This window comes from Sceloporus undulatus, chromosome 3 (assembly GCF_019175285.1).
Source record: "Sceloporus undulatus isolate JIND9_A2432 ecotype Alabama chromosome 3, SceUnd_v1.1, whole genome shotgun sequence".
In the NCBI taxonomy this organism is placed as follows: Eukaryota; Metazoa; Chordata; class Lepidosauria; order Squamata; family Phrynosomatidae; genus Sceloporus; species Sceloporus undulatus.
The window spans coordinates 77,479,978-77,499,803 of NC_056524.1; the positions used below are offsets into that span (position 1 = coordinate 77,479,978).

Genomic DNA, 19,826 nt, shown 5'->3' on the forward strand with positions numbered 1-19,826 from the left:
AGGCAGGAATTGAAAAGGCATCACATAGTATTATGATTTAAAATGAGTGGGAGTCATATGTGCCTCTAGATATTGTTGGACTGCAGCTCCCAGTAGTCCTAGGTAGTACAGCCAAAGGTGAGGAATACTGGCAGCTGCAGTCCAGTAACATCTGGAGGGCTGCACGAGTTCCGACCTGATTTGAAACAAGACATTTTATGGTTATTCAACCATCCACCAGTGATTGCATACATTCCATACTCTCATCCCTTCCCAACAGATTTTTCCTTTTTAATTTAATTTATATATCACATACATGTCCATACCTTACCTTAATATCTCTAACAAAATTTTACATAAGTCCAGAGCATCACATTCCCTGCCCTCTATTCTTGGCTCATAGGTGCCCAGATTTCTTCTCTGTTGGATATGCATAAGGACTCTGTAAAAGTTTTAAAAGAAAAAGAAAAGGTGGCTAAACATTTCTTTTCCTGCTCATTAGCCTCATTAGGATGTGGTATGGGGACACCTTATTTCTCCCTTTGCTTTCTTTACATTTTACAAAGCCAGACATAATTCAAAATGTATTTGCCATAGTCATTTCCCCAGAGTGCCTCTGGGTCACACACAATAGTGTGTGTGCTCTTGGACATCTCAGCGGCTTTTGATACCATCGACCATGGTATCCTTCTGGAACGCCTGAGAGAGTTAGGAATTGGGGGCACTGCGCTCCAGTGGTTCCGTTCCTACCTCTCGGGCAGGTTCCAGATGGTGCAGCTGGGAGACGTGTGCTCCGATAAGAGGGCACTTACATCTGGTATCTCTCAAGGAGCCATTCTGTCTCCCATGCTATTTAACATTTACATGAAACCGCTGGGAGAGATCATCCGGAGACACGGGGCGCGGTGTTATCAGTACGCTGATGACACACAAATATATTTCTCTGTGTCTCCGACTGATGCAGTGACCAGGGATGGCATCTCTCTTCTGGATGCCTGTCTAGAGTCGGTAATGGGCTGGATGAGGGAAAACAGACTCAGTTTGAATCCAGAGAAAACGGAAGTACTTGTGATAGGTTCCCCAGGTCCAGGTTTGGAGATTTGTCCACCTGTCCTAGACGGGGTCACGCTTCCCCTGAAGGACTCTATTCGCAGTTTGGGGGGTGCTCCTGGACTCGTCGCTTCACCTTACATCTCAGGTGGATGCGACGGTCAGGAGTACCTGTTATCAGCTTCGGTTGATACGCCAGCTGCGACCCTACCTGGGCCGGGGGGACCTTGAAACAGTGGTACATGCTCTGGTAACCTCTCGTTTGGATTTCTGCAATGCGCTTTACATGGGGCAACCCTTGTACCAAACCCGGAAGCTTCAACTGGTCCAGAATATGGCAGCAAGGCTGGTCACCGGATCTTCCAGGGCCAGCCATATAACACCGGTACTTAAAGATCTACATTGGCTGCCTATTCGCTTCCGGGCACAATACAAGGTGTTGGTTATCACCTATAAAGCCCTAAATGGCTTAGGCCCAGGGTACTTAGAGGACCGCCTCTCTCCATATAATCCGCCCCGCACTCTCAGATCGGGTGATAAACGTCTCCTAAGAGTTCCAGATGCTAGACGAGCCATCACTACACAAAGGGCCTTTTCCACCTCGGCCCCTAAGCTCTGGAACCCGACCCCCTCCCTAGCCCAATTTAAAAAAGGGCTGAAAACGTATCTTTTCAAACAGGCATACCCCCAACAGCCCTGTTGTGATCCCTCTCCCCCTCACCGTTGTTACAATTGTTGCTAGCTTGGAATTGTTATTGTTGTTGTTTTATATAATGTTTTATATAATGTAATTGTAAATTTCTGACAATGTTTTTATTGTAAATTGTATGTTGTTGGATTGCAAAATCCACCATTGTAACCCGCCTAGATCTTTGGAAAGGCGGGCTAGAAATAAAGCGTTTTATTTATTATTAATATGAGATGCTCATAATGCTTGATCAGGTAGCAGTCCTGCAGCCATATTCTGAACTAGGTATAACCTCTGAATGGAGCCCTACACATAGTGCATGCATATATATAAAAATCAGGCTGACCTTTGAGTGATATTTTGCCCCCCAATATCTCCACATAACAATAAAACCTCTAGCAAATGCAGCACTTAGCTTGCCCTCCCTTGCTGAAATCACTTCATACCATTTTTTTTTGCCCCAAAACTAGCCAAGAAAATCAACCAGAAGTGATTTCAGGTGTGCCCAGCTGCATCTGTGTAGCTGGTAGGAGGGTCATGGGGATAAAATTTGTCCCCTGCCCATTTGCCTTGAGGTACAGAGACAGTAGAATTTATCACATGAGGAAAATTGGGGGGAAATTGGGGCTCTAAACAGTGAATATCCCATGAAAATTTCACAATCGCGATTAAGATTTTCACACACATCGCAATTAAAGAGCCATTATTCCAGGAATGGACAGGCAGTAAACAGCAACAAATAATTCACGGCATTTCCCCATGATTGATTTATTGCTGTTTATTGCCTGTTTATTCCTGGGATAATGGCTCTTTAATTGCGAAGTCATGTGAAAATCTTAATTGTAATCGTAGGCTTTTCATGGGATAATCATTGTTTAAAGCCCCAATTTTCCTCGTGTGATAAAGTCCAGTGTTGGAACTGGCTTAAACTGTTGGAAGGTGTTTGTGCTAGAGGAGAAACCTGTACCTCAAAGTGATGTTTTGTTCTTAGATTATCATTCTAGGACTTAGTGCAAGTGCTTAGAGGTAAGCTCCATTGAGGATTAAAATGCACTGAAGGAAATCAATCTTATAGTTGGTCTTACTCTCAGATAAATGTGTATAACAGTGGAATGGAAATTGAGTGCCCCTCATGAGTTGTGGAACTGCATCTCCAGTGTTCTTTAGCTGATGTTAAATGAAGCTCCTGGGTGTTGAAGTTCAGCAAAATCTGCAGTGCCACACAGTTTCCACATCAGTGTACTGTACTAGACTGTAGCCTAAATCATTTTGAGGTTTAACTGTAGTCTCACCCTGACTATGGGTGTATCCACACTGCAGAAATAAACCAGTTTAACACTACTTTGACTTCCATGATGCAATGCAATAGAATTCTAGGATTTGTAGTTTGGTGAAATATTTCCTTCCCTGTCAGAGAGCTCTAGTTTTCTGCCAAACTACAAGTCCAAGAATTCCATAGCATTGAGCCATGGATGTTAAAGTGATAGTACTCTGCTTTATTTCTGCAGTATAGCAGCTGCCTGTATTGTACTTAGAATTTCTTGGATCTCATGAAGTAATATTTTATTGAAAGTTGTATAATGGCCATTATAATATAAGCAAATTCCAGTTTGCTTATATTATATAAAATTATGTTGACCATGTATTGAATGTTGTGTTGAACTTTGAGCACAAGTAGATCAGCTGTATTTTAATAATTTATTTTTGATGTAAACTTTTTTCAAGCTAATTAAAAATATAGTTATAGTCCAATGTGATTTTTAATCTAGTGTGATTAAATTGTCCTTAAGTTACCATAATGACAAAAACATAGTGACATTTTAATAAACCTCTTCCATTTGCAGACGTTCCTGCTAAATTAGCTTACATAATTAAATTGTGCATTTGTTTAAAATAGGAGGGAAGCATTTTTTTCATATCTAAAACATTTATAAATAAATAAATCCAAAAATAAATGACATAAAACTAATTAAAGTTGTGGTTTATTATAGACTAATCCCATGCTGCTGCCTAGAAGTTGAACCGGAGATAAATTTTGGCACAGTGATTGCTAACAGTAAAGTAATTAATACAGAGTTTAAAATTACTAACTGTGGATCATCTCCAGGTAAATACTCCCTATGTGGTTAGTTATATGAGATTTAATTTTTTGATGTACAGTATTGGCCTGGTTTGGATGAGAAGGAAGCTTCTTTTTTGGGCCCAAGAGAAACTGTGGTCCCTTTTTAGTCATACTTACACAAGGGCCCTATACAGACAGGCCAAAATAAAGCTGCTTCAAGTCACTTTGGAGGTATGGTATTTCAATGATACATGCATCCTAAGAGTCCAGAAGCCACAGCAAAGCCACACTCCGTTCCTAAGCACTGGAGTGCAGCTTTGGTGCAGCTTCCAGACTCATAGGACGCATGCATCATTTAAACAGCATACCTCCAAAGAGACCCCAAGCAGCTTTATTTTGGCAGTCTGTAACAGGCCAAGGATGCTTCTTGGCTGGCTTTGACTGAGCAAGAGTTTGTTTTTTATAAAACGTTTTAATGAAAAATCCTGATTTACTAAACCATGAGTTCTGTGGATCTACACTCTGCCCCTTTGCTGCTGCTGCTGCACTCCTTTGTTAAGTTAACATGCATGAAAAAGCCAAGAAGCTATAGTTAACCAGTTGCAACTTGAGAACTAAGGTTCATGGCTAAGCCTGGATTGGGAAGCTAACTTAAAATGGCATAAAGCTGGCTTTCTGTTTTAGCTTGGTTGGAACCATAGTTCACAGGCCTTGCGAAACCATGCTTAACTGTTGTTTCCTGATTTGTTCTGGCACATATGTAAAGCATTCATCTGTAAATGGCCTGTGTGATGATAGTCAGAACTCATAGTGAATGAGTCTGAATTTGATTTGAAACTTATCTAGTATACTGATGTATTTTGTGATTGCTATATATGTAATGAACTTCTTATTTATCTTATGGTTATTGGGCCTTCCTCGCTTTGTACATTGATAGGCAAGAAAAGCAAAACCAGTTATCTTATCTTAAAATTTTATTCGGTCATTGACCAGCAGTCAAAACCAGTTATTTCCTCTCTCTATGTTTTTCCCCCAATACTAGCTTTCAAAATATGGGAATTGTATAATTGTATATGCATGTTTACTGTGGAAGGAAAAACCCAAAAGTGAGTATGTGTCTTTATCCCTGGACACAATTCACATTTCTGTAGATGGCCATTTTCTCCTAGCTTGGACCTCCCTATTATGAAATGACTTGAACTCACTTTCTTGTATTTGTTACATTTTTAATTGTCTGCAGTGGATTAGCTGTGTGTCCCCCCCCCCCCTTTGCAGTTTTGCATCTGTCAAATGACACCATTTTTCCTAGAGTGTTTCTACATGCTCCATTCCTTAATAATATGCTATGTGTCTGTGGCTATGCACATGATTTGATGAGCACTCTGAAGCTGCTTACCTACTTGTTTCCAATTTATTTATGAATTTGAAGATTGACTTTTAGGGCATAGTCCTTAGAAGCCAACTTTTACGTAATAACAAAGACTATCAAATACATTAAAAAGAAACAGAATAAATTGAAACGAACAATAATGTTTGAAAGTACAGTTGGAGTCTGGGTTGTGTTCTGATTATCTTTGTTGGTGTGGGGCCATGTTTGCTTGGCAAGTGCCAGAGGATGTGAAAGAACATGGTATCAGAAATGTCAAAGATTGATTTTAAATTCTCATGACCAAATGGAAAAAAAGCATACTTACAAAATTCTGATATTTTATTCCATGTGGAATATTGTGACCAGTTCTGGGCACCACAATTTAAAAAGGATGTTGAAAAACTGGAGTGTGTCCAAAGGAGGGGAACTAAAATGGTGAAGGGTCTGGAAACCATGCCCTATGAGGAACGACTTAGGGAGCTGGGGATGTTTAGCCTGGAGAAGAGAAGGTTAAGAGGTGATATGATAGCCCTGTTTAAATACTTGAAAGGATGTCATATTGAGGAGGGAGCAAGCTTGTTTTCTGCTGCTCCAGAGACTAGGACCCGGAGCAATGGATGCAAGCTATAGGAAAAGAGATTCCACCTCAACATTAGGAGGAACTCCCAGACAGTAAGGGCTGTTTGACAGTGGAACACACTCCCTCGGAGTGTAGTGGAGTCTCCTTCCTTGGAGGTCTTTAAGCAGAGGCTGGATGGCCATCTGTCGGGAATGCTTTGATTTAGATTTCCTGCATGGCAGGGGGTTGGACTGGATGGCCCTTGCGGTCTCTTCCAACTCTATGAATCTATGATTCTATGGAGAATCAATTTAATAAATATGTGCTCAGTTAGGTCCTGTGAAGACTGGCACTTTGGACCAGCCTGGGGATAGAGTCGGGGTGTAGCGTCTACACGATGCATGCCCTGGCTCCACCCCCAGGGTGCCATGACACCATGCACCATGCCACACAGTGTGCAGTGTCATGGTGCTCCTCCATGCTGCATCTGGACAATACAGCGCCGAAAGAGCGCTAAATAGCTGTAGCTATTGCGCCCTTTCCAGGCTGCAAAAACAAGCGGCCGCCCGCCTCACCAGGCAAGCTGCTTTGCCGGCGGGAGCCCGACAAACATTTCGCCCCAGTGCGCTCTGCTGGGGCGATCCCTCCACCCTGATTGGTGGTGCAGAGAGGAAGGGGCAGTCTTTCCGCTCCGCACTGCTCTGGGAGGGGGGCGGAGGACCGCTCTATGGCGATGACTCTGGTCCTCCAGGGCAGCCCATTGGCTGGGCTGCCTTGGAGAAGGAGCACATGATTGGCCCGGGGCCAGGGCCTATGTAAGGGCCATGTGGTCTGGTCCCGGTGCCATTTCCAGATCAGGGCCGTGGCGTGTAGTTGCCACAGCCCCAATCTGGCTGAAAAAGGGGTGGCTGGAAGCCGCCCTTTAGTTTAGAATTGACAACCTTTCTACAATAGTCTATGTTTCTTTCCTCCTCTTCATTTTTGACATATGCAATACAGTGGTACCTCGGGTTACGAAATTAATTCGTTCCGCGGCTAATTTCGTAACCCGAAAAACCTTCGTAAGCCGAATTGCCATAGGCGCTAATGGAAAAATAGCTCTCTGCTGCCCTCCGGTGGCGGAAAATAGCGCCGAGGTTTTTTCGTAACCCGAAGAAACCTTCGTAAGCCGAAACAATAAATCCCTATGGGATTTTTTCGTAACCCGAAAAATTCGTAACCTGGGTAATTCGTATCCCGGGGTACCACTGTATTCAAATATTTATTTATTTATTTAGGTATTTATATCCCGCCCTTCAGCCTTAATGGCTCTCAGGGCGGCTTACAATGGCCTGTTACAGACTGCCAAAATAAAGCTGCTTCGGGTCTCTTTGGAGGTATGCTATTTAAATGATGCATGGGTCCTAAGAGTCCGGAGGTCGCGCCAAAGCCACACCCCATTCCTAAGCACTGGAGTGCAGCTTTTGTGCAGCTTCTGGATTCTTAGGATGCATGCATCATTTAAACAGCACACCTCCAAAGAGACCCGAAGCAGCTTTATTTTGGCAGTCTGTAACAGGCCAATATTATTTTTAATCAGACAGTTCCCTGCCCTCAGGCTTACAATCTAAAAGACACGAAACAAAAGGAGAAGGGAATGATGGAGAGAAAGGGGATGAGGTCCAGTGGTTCTTCTCTCCCTCTAAGGCCTGGACCAAGGCAGATGGATTGGAGGGAGGGCTCGTCCTTCTTCACAATACCCTTCATTGGAGTTTATCAGACAAGGGAAATTGGAAGTATAATCCAATGGCTATCTGAACACAATCATGGGGTTTCACGTTATTGTGTGATAGCCTACCACACACAATTTCGGGCAATGACAAGCTATTTTCGGACAATGGGGAGTCAGTTCAAATGCAATTCGAAGTCATGTAAATTCACTGAACTAGCAAATTCACATGAATGCGTTCTGGCCCCACTTTATTTTCCTTCGAAATTAAGAAGAATTCCTCCTGTGTGATAAACTCCATTACGAGAAGACAGATGGGGATTGAGTCCTTATGGAGCAGACCTACTTGGAAGAAGAGCTGTGCAACTTTGACTTTGAGCTGCTCATGGGTGGAATGTGAGATAATGCTGGAACTAGTTGTTTCAATTATGATGTGCATCAAATGTCTTCTTTTAAAGGTACATTTGCCATAAATTATAAAGGAAGCATTCCCATTACTATAGAACCAACCAATGGAGTGGTGAAACCTCAAGCAGTACAAGTGGTTAAAATGGAGATTTGTACAGATATACCCAGAATAATTAACCAACCAGCCATGTAAGTCTATTGTTTCTACAATTTAGTTTTCATATTATTATTTTTAAAATTTACTTTCTTGATCATTCTAGATCAGTGATTCCCAAAGTGGGCAGTACACCCCTCCCTGTGGGTCAAGGAAAAGATCCAAGGGGGCAGTGAGGAAGAAAGGGGTGGCAGGGGGGTGGTGAAGGGGAAAGAGTGTGGCGGGGGGGGGGGCTTTCAGTCAAAGTATTGGTGTGCAAAAAAGACATGAGGAACCAGTGGCCTTTGGGACCATGGTGGGGATGAGGGTTGCATAAATCTTCTTTTCAGGGTCCCTTAAAACCATCACACAACTTTTCTGAACACTTTGTGAGGTGGTGTCTCCTGCTCTTTGCCTGCCCTCATGACCTAGCTACCTTAGTTACATCTTTTGGTAGTAGTAGTAGTAGTAGTAGTAGTAGTAGCAGCGGTGGAGTTTGGGAAACTCTTGCGAGGCTTGGGCATGGGGCATAACTTCTATGGCTTGGAGTAGCCTCATTTTGGGACAGACTGACTGATTGGACCAAGGAGCTTATGGTGGTATGGGAGAAATAATGGCAAAAAGGAGCTTTCTAATTTGCACCCTATCATGGCATCCCATACCTGATCTGGACTTCTCCTGTACTTTAGTTTTGTGAGACAGAAGTATTCTTTGGCAGAGATGGCTAAAAACCTTGTAAAATTATAAATCCCAGGATTTTGTAGCATGGAGCTAGAGCACTGAAACTGGAGTCAAACTGCATTATTTCTACAAGTGCAGATACACCCTAAATGTCACAGACACACACACACACACGGCACATCTGACCACTGGTGTGCTTCTTCACTAATAATTTTTCTTTTTCATTCTTGCTGTGGAATGCTTGAAGTAGGCAACTTTCATAAATTTCAGCTAGACATTTGTTTATCATTTAGGTGCTGCAATGAAGCACAGAATTCTGTACGTTTACTACTGTACTCTAATGTCTTATCCCTTGCTTTTACCCAAGTGTGGAATTGCAGGGGCAACCCAGTGTTGAAGTAATGATTAAAGCTAACATAGTGGAGCAAATTCTTGAGCTTTTGGGTGTACCTCATTCAGACACAATACATTGTGTGGATTTTGGATATGTCTATTTTGGAACCTCCAAGACTGAAGAAGTTATTCTTCACAATAAAAGCCCAGAGCCCATGGACTGGGTGGCCATTCTTCAGGATAATGCTGTTGGCACAGAGATGGTAAGGAAACCTCTGTTTACTTTATATCCAGAAAACATCCAGGGGTAGCCATGTTCACCATATAGCAAATCTAGTCAAAAATCCACCAGTGATATTTTCATTGGCCAACCAAAATGCACAATATACATGTTGAAGACTTTTGAAGCTTCACTGTTTTCTTCATCACGCAAGGTGTTACAAACCAAACAGGAGGGTCATAGGCCTGCATTTTGCTGTTTCTAGGCCATAGTCATAGGTCTGCATTTTGCTTTTTCTCTTCTTAGTTAAGATGGTATGGAGGGGCATATCTTGTAGGTTGGCACCCCCCTCCTTCTGGCCTTGGGGCAACTGGGAGATCAAAGTCCAGGAAATTTAACATTCATTTGCAACTCAAAAAAGATACTTCCTTTGCAATCTAATATGTCTCCATCCTTTGTGAGGCCATGGGCCCCTTTGTAGGCAAAGGACACTTGATTTCTCAAGAAGCCTTCATGCTTTTGCATCAGGAAAACTGTAGGTGGTGTTGAGGTAAAACATACCAATCCAGTCCAAATTTAAGAAGACAAAAACGTTTTACCTTTGTTGGAGGTTGAAACCTCAAGTAGGAAGGTCCCAGTCCACTGGCTCACTCTCTAGGATTCCCCTGTTGTGGCTATATTGTAGTACTGTATCTTAAAATCTGGATTTTTGATTGGATTTGTTTAATTTAATCCTGCATTTTGATACATATTTATCCATAAGAAGGGTTTTCCTTCCTCATGTATAGCATACTTGGAGGGTAGTCCAAAAGTAAAGAGATATTTGGATTTTCCCCATTGGGTTCACATACTAAGTTACTGCCTAAATGCCAGCTGCCACCCTAGTTTTCTGTCACATTCTAGTGTGAACCAGAAATTGAACCTGAAGTGCAGATTTTACTGGGTTTGAGCTCAGAACAGATTTAGAGAGAATATTTAGCTCTCTAATGTGCAAGTGCAATTCTGTTCCCCCCAAATAAGTGAGTAGATAGCATCCACTCTTGGTAGAAGGAAAAAGAAGCTTTACAGCTGGGCAAAAAGTTGTGGTGGAACTAAAGTCTGATCATTGCTTTGGTGTTTTGTGGCCTGGCTTGTACCAAAAATCAATTGGAAGCCTTAATACATCTCTGTATACAGGGCACATATTGCAACCTCAGCCCCTGGGTTCTTGTAATACAGTACATGGGTTTCCCCATTGGATATGCTTTGCTGTGGAATATACTGTGGAAAGTTCTTATTTTTTAAAATAGATATGCCAGTACAAGACTTATTTTAAAATGACCCTAAAAGTACACAAGACTAGATGGAGTCTAGTTGTAGGGGCATGTTTTATCTAACTTTTTTATAGTCTTTAGCCATTCTTTCAATACTGGAATCTTTTTTATTCTTTGTTTGCTGTTTTTGTATGTAACGTAATTGTAGCTTTATTTGTGTTTCCATTTGTTTGTTTACCTTTGGGTGAAATATCAAAATTTCAGCATATTTTAAATTTTATAATATCTTATAGGGTACAGATATTCAGAAAAGTACAGATGCTGTTTTGAAAGACTTGCATCGCACTGATGGAAAATCCGGAGTTGATATTTCCACTTTGATTGCCTGTTTTCCTAATGAAGGAACACTACAACCTTATCAAAAAATTGTCGTAACTCTTTGTTTTAGTCCAAAGTAAGTGGATAATGTAAATTCAGCTACAATGATCAGTGTAATAAAATGTGATATAAATTATTTTAAAACAATCCTAAAGGTTTATGCCTCAAAACAGCTTTTGTTATCTTCGTAGAAAGTAACCTTTGTAATGAACTTGTTATTTCTCTCAAGATTATAGGGAAATTTGGTATTCAAAAACTAATGGCATAGGCAAGCATCCTCCAATACATCCCAAGCCACAGGAGGAGAGAGGAAGAGGAAGAACCCTGTTTCCTTTGGTTACCTGGCTGAAGCCAGAGCCTGCTATTAGTAAGCTCAAAATGATGTCTGCTGCAGTTAAAAATACTGAGGACCATGCAGACTCAAGGGTTGTGATAGACAGTGGTGCAACTAGGTAATGGAGTTAATGAGGATTCTTCCACTGTAGCCCAAACACCAGGCAGTTAAGTGCCTCTGGGAAGAGGATTGGGAGGCCTGGAAAGGCAGCAGACAAGCCAAAGCCTGGAGGAGTTTACCAGCCCTTCTCCCTCCCTATAATAGAAGAGAGATCAAACAGGAGATAGGCCCATCACTCATAGGGCAACTTGATAGGGTAAAGGTTGGACAGTCAGACTTTGGCCAAATAGGTCACTTCATTTCCTTGGAGGCAAATACAGCCCCAAAAAAGGAATCCTATCAGGCTACCTTTAAAACCAGGATGGATATACTGGAGCAGCAGCTTACTCCTGCTGTGTCTGAGCCTGGTACTGCATCAGTGTTTACTCTTTGCTGGCTCACTTCTCAAAGACAACCCTTGGGGCCTGATCCAGCCATACCACATCCTCCAGCTGGGACATTATCATGTGGTTACTTGGTCAGTTTGTGAGCCAGATCATATAACAACTGACTAGAAAGAACAGTACAGTCTAGAGTCACCCCACCATGTCCAGGAGTCAAATCCTTAAATGTCTGACTGTGCCTTTGTGTCCAGTCCTACAGTAATCCAACAATAGAGGCTAAGCAGCTGGCTGTGAGGGCCACAGCATGGATCTTTCCCCCCTGAGCTGTAGCTCATGTTCCATGATGCAAATGTGAAGGGGCCTAAAATGTCCTAGCCTTATAGCCTGTTTTTAGCCTGGAAAGCCTAAAAGAATGCAAGTAAGAAAGAAAAAGAAAGCGTTGGCAGCCGTGTGATGGTCAGATTTTGTTATACTTGGAGACACTTGAAATGTATCCAGTGAATGACAAAAATGACTATGCAGAACCAGATATGAGCTCATGGTTTCATAAATAAAGGTAGTGTTGACACATGAGCATGTCCAGAGGAGGACGACCAAAATGGTGAAGGATCTGGTAACCATGCTCTATGAAGAGAGATTTAGGGAGCTGGCTATGTTTAGCATGGAGAAGAGAAGGTTAAGAGGTGATATGATAGCCCTGTTTAAATATTTGAAGGGGTGTCATATTGAGGATGGAGAAAGCTTGTTTTCTGTTGCTCTAGAGAATAGAACCCGGAGCAATGAATGCAAACTGCAGGAAAAGAGATTCCACCTCAGTATTAGGAAGAACTTCCTGACCTTAAGGGCTGTTCAACAGTGGAACACGCTTCCTAGGAGTGTGGTGGAGTCTCCTTTGGAGGTTTTTAAACAGAGGCTGCATGGCCATCTGTCAGGGTTGCTTTGATTGTGAGTTCCTGCATGTCAGGGGGTTGGACTGGATGGCCCTTGAAGTCTCTTCCAACTCTATGATTCTATGAGAAAAACTCATAGATGTGGAAACCTTAATTATGACATTTTATAACATTTTTATGTTATACTTCTTGGACATTGTTAAGGTATATGTCTGTGAGTATTTTCACCCATAGGAAGATAAAATTGTGAATTTTACAGGCAGCTGAAAAGGGAGCAGGATATTGAGAGAGTGCCACCAAGACAGGATTATGCTATCTTTCTGAGGTTTGAAATGGTGGGAAGTAAAGATGACTTCTTAAAAGCAGTGTCTAGTGAAGATATACCCACTAAAGGTATGGTATTGTTAAATATGACATAAAAATAAAGATATTACAACTGCCTTTGAATTTTTAAGGAAAAATAATGAAATTTGAATAAGATGTATATAAAAACACTATATTATGAACATATCAATAATAGGAAAATGCAGACTTCTGATTATAGTTTGGCAAAAATCTTAGGCTTCTGATATAGTTGAAAAATATTTTAACAAAAGACATATACATACAGTTAATTCTTATTACTTTTCCCTGTTGAACTCCTTGGAGGTGCACCTCAGTCACAAATACTTGTATGAAGTAACAATTAATCTGAAAATTTATGCCAGACCAAAGAAACAAACAGAGCACTGTCTTGTAGGAGAGACTTTAAAAGGTGAAAAATTATGACTGGGGAAGCTGTTTTATATCCCTATTTTTGAGATTTGCTGGAATCATATAAAATAAAATTGTTGTCTTTGAATTAAATAATTCTACTCCAAAGTTGGAGTGGTGGCACAGAAACACAAATAGCCAGATGTACAAGTCTTAGTCAGTACAGGTATACCTGTTGTAACTGAGGCCTAAAACAGGCAGGCAAAAAAAGGCACCTTCCGCAAGGTTTGGGGGCGTGGTGCTTAGATTACGCATGCCTGCAAACTGTGCTGAAACCACCTTGGGGCTGATTTCTGCTTCTTTCCCGAGTGGCAGTGGATGCCCTTGGGGCTATGGTGTGTGGCTGCTGTGGCCCCAGGGCAATTGGCCAGGAGCAGCTTCTGGCCGCTCTGTCCTGCCTTTCTGTTTCATTCCAAAGTAGATGTGTTCCTGGGAGTTACTTCTTTAACAGAAAATTTGATATCAGAAGCAGAAATAACACAGAGAGATTATGAATAGGTTCCTACACCATGACAAAGAAAAACAATTTAACATCTATCAGCAAAATTCCCCCTGTCCCCCCAAAACTAACATGTGAAATGAAACAACCAGGGTCCTGTCTGCAAACAAAATAATCTCCCCCTGTTCCCACTGTGTTGATGATTCCAGATGATGCAAGGCCAGCATGCTGGTTCTGGATCAAACTGTCTGCACAACGTCTGACTGGTTCAGCATCAAACTTGCTCTATGTCACCTTTATAATGTTTTTTTTTAAAATTCACCTTTTGCTCTGGATCATCCTGGAAGATTCAGAGCCCTCCCTTGTGATGCCAGGAGGCTGTTTATAATGCACCTCACTGTGCCATCTGATGTTGCAGCTGTGGCAACAAATCACTCACTCTGAGATCAAAACAAGGTGCCCAGCCAGGCAGTTCTAGCACTGGGTGGCAATTTGCACACATGTCCTGCTATGCCATCCGACACTGTTACAGAGAGCCCCAGGTAATGGAGGATTGTCAGGGCAGTTCTGGGGCCAGAATACTCCAGACAGTGGTGCTGCTCCCAGAGTATTCTGATTCATGTGGACCCAGTCCAGATCATATAAGTCTTGCATAAATAAACAAAAACATTTTAAACCTTCTAGAGATCACTTGAAATCTTCTGCAACAATGATTCCTGGCTGCTTTTTCTTTCTTTCAGCACCCTGCACTTTTTTATGATTTCCATTTTGGTTGCCAAATTTACAGATCTGTGCCTTTAAACTTGCTCGGGGTAGCTTGTGAAGCAGGCTTAACTGCTGTCCCTTTTCTATGTTTTTGCTGTTCACCCATATTCAGTAAGGGCTTCCAGAGCCACCTGCCGTTTGCATGCCTGTTGTAGGTAGGCAAACAGCCAACAGCAGCATTGACTATAATAGAATCCCATTCTTTCTCAGCTCAAGCTTTATTGAATTGTTTACTGAGGACATGCTGCTATGTTTCTCCAGGCCTCTTTAATGATTCTCCCAAATGTATCAACAAGGAAAAAGCTGGGAGAGGGGTGGGAAAGGATAAAAACACTTTGTAAAAAGGAATATCTTTCTTAGATGCTTTGTTAACTAAGATATGCCTATATATCATAACTGCAGTTACAGTGTGCACACTTTAGACCAATGTGTCAATTATGAGGCTGTTTGTACTGGCCCTATTTTTACATCACTTTAAATGAGAAATTCTGTGTAATACATCCTGCTTACACATGTATGCTGATAAACAGATCAAGTATGGATAATTTAGTGTTATTGCTGAAGCCAGGATTATGGTTTACAAACTGGGGTTACAAATTAGATTTAAATCAGGTATCTTTGCTTGTTTTCGTACAGTAAGCTGTAATCCCCATTTCAGATGTTCGTGTGGTTCCTTGTACATGCTTTGGCTACTTGCAAGTGGAAGAAAAGAAGAGGAGAGTCCCATTGTGGTTTCTTGGTTTAAAGTGATGTGTAAATAGAGCCATTGTATCTTCCCCCTTGGTTGTTTACAAATAACTAAAAGAGCATAATTTATGCCATTCTGAGTGGCAGCTTAATATCTGCATGTTTTGCGGATATCGTTGGTTCTTTCTAATATCTAAGGTCTTCTGGTCATGCTCATAATGACAAGGCAGACTTCTAGAGTATGGTAAATTTCTCCCTTTCTTATTTTTTGTGCCACTATTTTCTGGCTAATCTGGCTGGAAGTTTTATAATTCTGCAGGTATTTGGCTGAGAATTTGGGGTCTATTGATATTAATATCTATATTAATATGGATGTGAGAGCTGGACAGTGAAGAAAGTCAATAGAAAGAAAATCAACTCATTTGAGATGTGATGCTAGAGAAGAGTGCTAAAGATGCCATGGATAACCATAAAGATAAACAAATGGGTCCTAGAGCAGATCAAGCTTGAACTCTTCCCTGGAAGCCAGGATGACTAAATTGAGGCTGTAGTACTTTGGCCACATCATGCAAAAACATGACTCTTTAGAAAAGGCAATGATGCTAGGAAAGGTGGAAGGCAGTGGAAAGAAAGGAAACTGCATGTCAGATGGTTAGACTCAATTAGAGAGGCCACAGGTCTGAGCCTGCAAGGATAGAAGGTCTTGGAGATGTCTCATTCACAGGGTTGTCTTGAGGCTAGGTCAACTCAAGGGCATTTAACAACAACAGCAATAAAATATGCCTTTATCCAGAGTTTCATCTATTTCTAATGTTTGGTCACTGCTAGAAGTCCTTTTGAGGACTTTTCTCAATTTCCTTTTTGCATGTGGTATATTATCTGTTTGTCTGGATCATTTTTAGATGCTAGGTTTATGCTTATGATCCAGCAGCTGGGGTGTTACAAAAACATTATTGTATGAAAAAATCATAATTGGGGATTTTATGTGCAATCATGAATTATAATTCATTGTTATCTGCTTTAAGCCTTCTGGAAGTAACAGGCTTATATTAATGTACTCTCTGTATAGATAATCATTTATAAGAGGAAAGATGTATACAGACTATCATTTTCTATGTATATAGTAATGTGTACACATGGTCACATGCTTCCCATAGGACATGACAATATTCTTTTGTCTCAATCTCTTTTGCAGCCAATAATCCTCATCAAATTGAATTGGGTTTGAGAGGCTCAGGACTTCCAGTGATGCTGACGTTCATCCCAGGACCTGTTGTTAATTTTATGGAGTGTTACATGGGTGAACATACAGATATTGTTTGTTCACTCAAAAATGAATGTGGTGCTCTTCCAGTGTCATATATTTTCCGTAAGATTGCACATTTTAATATTTGTCCTGAAAAGGGAAAAATAAAACCAAAATCTACCCAGGTACTATATATTTTTCTTCCATTCTATGTAGAATTTGTCAGATACTTATTGTATACACTCGTGTATAAGTTGACCTCATGTATAAACCAAGGGCAGGTTTTCAGACCAAAATGATAGATTTTGACATAACTCATGGATAAATCAAGAGTTAAACTTATAGGCATGTAACAAAAGTGGGGGTGACCAGAGAAAAGAATGTGCAGGGGGGAGGCAGACTGGGAATGGAACATCCTAGTGGGTACCTGCTCCTCTCGTCCTGAGAAGCCTTTCTCTTTTTGGGTGTGGGGAGGGTAAAAAAAATTAAAATCCAGTTTGCTCGACAAAACAAACAGAGAACTCTAAGAGCTTGAGCAGGGTTGAGGGGAAAGACATCCCTTGCTGTCATTGTGACTGCTGAATCCTTCCCAAAGAGGGAACCTGGGCTGCCTTTGTCATAGGCAATGCAGAGCAGTGCTGGGATGGTGGGAGGCACCATTTCTGCCTCACCTCTGGGGAGTGTATCAGCCGCCCAGATGCAGTGCTTATGTTGATTCCATTGCAAGGCAGAAGTGGGCAGGGGTTTGTCGCCTCTAAGCTGCAGGGACCCAAAAAGAGAAAGGCTCCCCATGAGGAAGGGAACAGGCACTCACCAAGCCATGCTAGACACAAGAAGAGGCTGAGGTGGGGATGCCTCTGCCTTGAATCTGCGGTTGATTAAATCTGGGAATCCTGAGCCTGTGGATACAGTGAGCCTACTGTACTTACATTAACTCATGGATAAATTGACCCAGTATTTTGGGGTTGTTTTTTGATTAAAACGTCTAAGCTTGTACACCAGTATATGTGGTACTTAGGAACAATTGTGCAATGTTATATTATAAATTAACTACTGATTTAAAGTAATATTACTATAACAATGTTAAAGTGAATTAATGGGGGGCACTTATAAAAACAAAATGGAGAGAATTATTTTGCTCAGTACAGGATACTTTGCATCTTGTTTCTTAATGCACAAATATCTTACATGTCTTAAGCAGAATGTGATGAAGACAGTTTCTAAATATTGTTTTTCCTTCACCCATCCATCCCTTCATAACTGAGAATTTATTTTCTGTCACAGATGCACATAGCATTAGCCACATTTGTGTTTTCCTTTTCTTTCAGAGTAATATAATGTGTAGTTCAGGGTCAGAGTGTATGGTCTATAAGCCAAAGCCTGAATAACTCATGTAGGAGTCACACAACCTGACAGATTGTTTCTTCTCCCGCAAGACTAATTTCTCTGCTTTTCAGTTTTTTATCTCTTTCCTTGCTCAGAATGCAGATCTTTTTTAAAAAAAATCTATCTAGTCCCAAGTTGCTGCTGTTACTGTTGTAGTTTTCCTTCTGTTCTTATCTCTATACTTTGCTCCACTGATATTTTTTCAATTGTTTAAAATACCCCACTTGGTTTACTGTGTACACTCATTTTATTCCTTGTTCTTTTTGACTCTGGATCTGGGTAAGAACAAATGCATGATCCTACTAAAGCAAAGAAGTCAGTCTGATCAGTTGACTAATGTGAAAACAAATGGTTCTACTCTTGAGAAGATATGAGTTCTACAGTTTCATTGTCAGACTAGTGATGAGCATTCAGAAGCATTCAAATGTCCACCTGTGCAGTCTTCCCTATATCTTAAGTGGGTGCAATAAAAAGAGTATTTTCATTAGCAACAGTGATAACAGCAGAGGAAATTCAACACATCCAGTAGAGTCAAGGAACGAACAGTAGTATGAGCAAGAGCTGGAATAAGAAATGAAACTACTGAAAAGTTTAACTAAAAAAAGAAGTATCATGTTTTCAGTAATCCAGATCTCTTCCCTTCTTCCTCCTAGGGGTGCATCTGCACTGTAGAAATAATGCAGTTTGACACCATGTTAAGTGCTGTAGCTCCATCCTGTGGAATCCTGGGAATTGTAGTTTTATGGAGTCTTTAAGCCTTCTCTGCCAAAGAATGCTGGTGCCTCACAAAACCACAAAATCCCAGGATTCTGTAGGGTGGAGCCATCACAGTTAAAGTGTTGAACTACATTATTTGTGCAGTGTATATACATCTTAAGTCTTCCTCAAAAAAGGACAAATTTGCAGTCTTGGTTTCCTTGGCGGGCATAACACCTACCATTAGAATTTCCTTCAGGATTTTGGCACAGATACTATTTTGAACAGAGTCAATCTGCTATTTCTACCTTTTCTATTCTTTCTGTCTCAGCAAACTAATACAATGGTTTCTAATAGGGTTGCATCAAACAACACATTTGTATTCTATTCAGGTATGACAAACAATTTGTTAATGTTGTTTTACAGAGGGCTTTTCCCCCTAGTTCCTAATGAATTACGTATAACCTAATTTTCAACATTTTTCGTTGAATATACAGTATGTTCTAACTCCAAATGGGATGATAAGTTAGACAGCCCCAAAGGTCAGGTGTTCCTAACCAATTTGCATGCAATTTGTTTGCTAGATTTTCCCTCAATTATACGTGACAAGTTGGCTTATAAATGTTCTATGGATGTTGATTTTTTGAAAGAAAACATTTAGGAGGCTATAGTGTCAGAACTAGCAGTACAGTTTTAATCACAAATGGGGCAAGGCTCCCAGTAGCAGGGAGAACAGCAGTCTTTACTTGTATTAAATATTCAAAAAGAGATAGCCTTGGTATTTAATGTTCATTTTTTGGCATCTGCTTCTCCTCAAGATATGGTGAAAATGTATGTTTTTGAATTAAAAATGTTGAAGTATACAGGAGAGGGTTTTATTTTTATTGAAAAGGAAGCATAAAGCTCTTTCACCCTTGCTTATTTTTGGAAGTCTGTGAGGATTAATTCCTCTGAGGATACTGATGGGAAATGTTAAGGCAGCATAGCCTTCTGCACTCTTCTGAGCCAGAAAAAAAGAAGAGGATGAAGGCTTAGATTCTGGGAAATGTGAATGCATCTTCTGATAGACTATTTAATAATAGTCATTTTGTTCCTGTTCTGTCTAAAGTTATTGCTCATCCAGGCTTAAGCAGGATTACAAACAGCCTGATTCAGTTCTATAGGATGCCAGTAAGAGAGAACCTTTAGTCTTCAGAAAAACTCTGTTCTCTACTGAAGAGGTATCTTTTCCTACGATTATCCAAATGTTGCTATCATCAGAATGGGCAAACCCCTTCATGGTGGAAAATTGCATATAGCTGTGCAGGAGCTTTGTATACATTGAACAAAAAACCACAGATGACTTTAAGTTTCTTGTGGTAAATAA

General features: G+C 40.9%; 1 protein-coding gene across 1 annotated transcript in view; it reads left to right on the forward strand.

The window, feature by feature from the left end:
- CFAP47 (cilia and flagella associated protein 47) overlaps positions 1-19,826 on the forward strand; it is a 350,299-nt gene that overhangs the window by 3,428 nt on the left and 327,045 nt on the right. The window contains exons 3-8 of the mRNA XM_042458393.1: positions 3,709-3,824; positions 7,874-8,012; positions 9,005-9,233; positions 10,737-10,897; positions 12,748-12,881; positions 16,328-16,563. Coding sequence (XP_042314327.1) covers positions 3,709-3,824; positions 7,874-8,012; positions 9,005-9,233; positions 10,737-10,897; positions 12,748-12,881; positions 16,328-16,563 — 1,015 coding nt within the window. The remainder of the gene's footprint in view (positions 1-3,708; positions 3,825-7,873; positions 8,013-9,004; positions 9,234-10,736; positions 10,898-12,747; positions 12,882-16,327; positions 16,564-19,826) is intronic.